The sequence below is a fragment of the Dipodomys ordii genome, unplaced genomic scaffold, assembly GCF_000151885.1.
Source record: "Dipodomys ordii isolate 6190 unplaced genomic scaffold, Dord_2.0 Scaffold1000009523, whole genome shotgun sequence".
Lineage (NCBI taxonomy): Eukaryota > Metazoa > Chordata > Mammalia > Rodentia > Heteromyidae > Dipodomys > Dipodomys ordii.
The window spans coordinates 1-1,649 of NW_012293140.1; the positions used below are offsets into that span (position 1 = coordinate 1).

Below are 1,649 nucleotides of genomic sequence, written 5' to 3' on the forward strand. Positions count from 1 at the left end.
CTAGGATGGCAGGCCTGACCCACCTGCGCCCCGCTGCCGAAGGGTCTTACCTGCAGGTGCTCCTCGATGTCTTTACGGTCATACGTGATACCACTTGGGGTGATGCAAGGCTCCCGCATCAACTCCAACCTGATCTTGCCACCCCCGTAATCGCGGATGTCTCACTTCTGCACTTCAGGGGGACAGGGACAGGGACCACTTACGGGACGCTGCCTGTCCCTGCCACTTAAAGGCTTCCTGAACATCTGCTTACCTTTCTCTTCTCTTCCACCTGAGAGAAAAGCTCATCCATGTCTGCCATGAATTTGTCCTACCAGAGTTGAGCACCACATGTGGGCCACTTAAGTCTACTCTGCACAAAAACACCCGCAATGTGAGCTAAGACACCCGTGTGTCACACACGCCCACAAAACTGCATGGGATGGAACACCTTCAAGCCACACATGCATGCACACAGACCATCAGGCCGGGGGCACCCTCACGTGCTTGGCCTCGATGCATGACTGCTGAGCCCGGACATGGCTGTCATCCTCGCTCACCTTCATGGCTTCACTGACACTCTTCCACTCCCTGTGTATGGGGGGAGGGGTGACAACGATACCCGCGTAAGTTGACGGACCAAGCTAACGAACCTGATATCTCCTTACCCCGCAAACTTCCCAGGTGGCCAGTGTGACCTTTAAATAAACACCGGCGCTGGCCACTCAGTGTCAGCCCTGGAGAGGGGCCTGGCAGGGGCAGGGACCCACCTCTCGCGCTCTGCGTGATGAGCCCTGGTGAGGTAAGAGTGCAGCTCGCTCTCCTGGTGGATGCGCCGCTCCTCGATGCTGTTCCAGCGCTTCTTCTTGGCGATGCGCAGAGCGCTAGGGATGTCATCCCCAAAGTTGAGCCTCTGCTCCTTGGCCAGGCTGTAGGCTGGAGGAGCGGAGACTCGGGGTCACGCCGGCCGGCCGGCACGCCCTCCCGGGCCCAGGCGTCCGTCACCCGGCCGCCCGCCAGCCCACCTCGCTGCAGGTTGGCGATGGCCTCGTCGTAGCTCTCCATCTCCAGCTGGCACTGGCCCAGGAAGAAGTGCGCCTTCACGGACTGCCCGTCCAGCTCCAGGGCCCGCCGGCAGTCGGCCAGCGCCTGCTCGGGCTGCTGCATCTTCAGGTAGCACAGCGCCCGGTTGGTGTAGTACACGGCCACCAGGGGGTTCCGGGTCTGGGGGCCGGGGCGGGCGCGTGAGCGGGGCTGGGCCGGCCCCGCCGCCGCCCCCGCCGCCCCCGCGCCCGCCCCGCACTCACGATGGCGCGGCCGTAGCAGGCCGCCGCCTCCGGGTACTTGCGGCCCACGAAGAGCCGGTTGCCCTGCTCCTTGAGCTCCTGCGCGCTCGGGCTCTTCTCGGGGCTGCCGCCGCCGGCGCCCAGCCGCGCGCCGCCCTCCTTCTCCTCCTTGCCCTTCATGGCGCCGCGCGGCACGGCTCGGCTCGGGATCCGCTGCGGGCTCCCCGCCCGGCCGCTCCGCTTCCGCAGCCCGCGCCGAGATCAGCTCGGCCGGGTCCCGCGATCCGCCACCGGAACTTCCGGCGTGGGGCGGGGCCGCGCGGCCGCGGGGAACCGGGGGCGGGACGCCGTGACGCGGCGCGGCGGCTCTCGGCGGGCCCGGGC

At 66.7% G+C, this 1,649-nt stretch overlaps 1 protein-coding gene across 1 annotated transcript; it reads right to left on the minus strand.

Annotated features, from left to right (window-relative positions):
- Window positions 1-461: 461 nt before the first annotated feature.
- Stub1 (STIP1 homology and U-box containing protein 1, E3 ubiquitin protein ligase) lies at window positions 462-1,583 on the minus strand. The gene is made up of 4 exons (XM_013037695.1): window positions 1,287-1,583; window positions 1,005-1,203; window positions 750-915; window positions 462-570 (listed from the first exon to the last, which is right to left on the minus strand). Exons 1-4 carry the CDS (start codon window positions 1,443-1,445, stop codon window positions 462-464), a joined length of 633 nt encoding a protein of 210 aa, XP_012893149.1. The 5' UTR covers window positions 1,446-1,583.
- Between the last annotated feature and the right edge of the window lie 66 nt (window positions 1,584-1,649).

Excerpts from the sequence above, each read along its gene's own strand:
- Stub1 (XM_013037695.1), bottom strand. The coding sequence starts at position 1,445 with ATGAAGGGCAAGGAGGAGAAGGAGGGCGGCGCGCGGCTGGGCGCCGGC. Across the intron at positions 1,204-1,286 it reads CCTGCTACGGCCGCGCCATC|ACCCGGAACCCCCTGGTGGC; the intron begins GTGAGTGCGGGG and ends CCCGGCCCCCAG. Across the intron at positions 916-1,004 it reads CATCGCCAACCTGCAGCGAG|CCTACAGCCTGGCCAAGGAG; the intron begins GTGGGCTGGCGG and ends CCGCTCCTCCAG.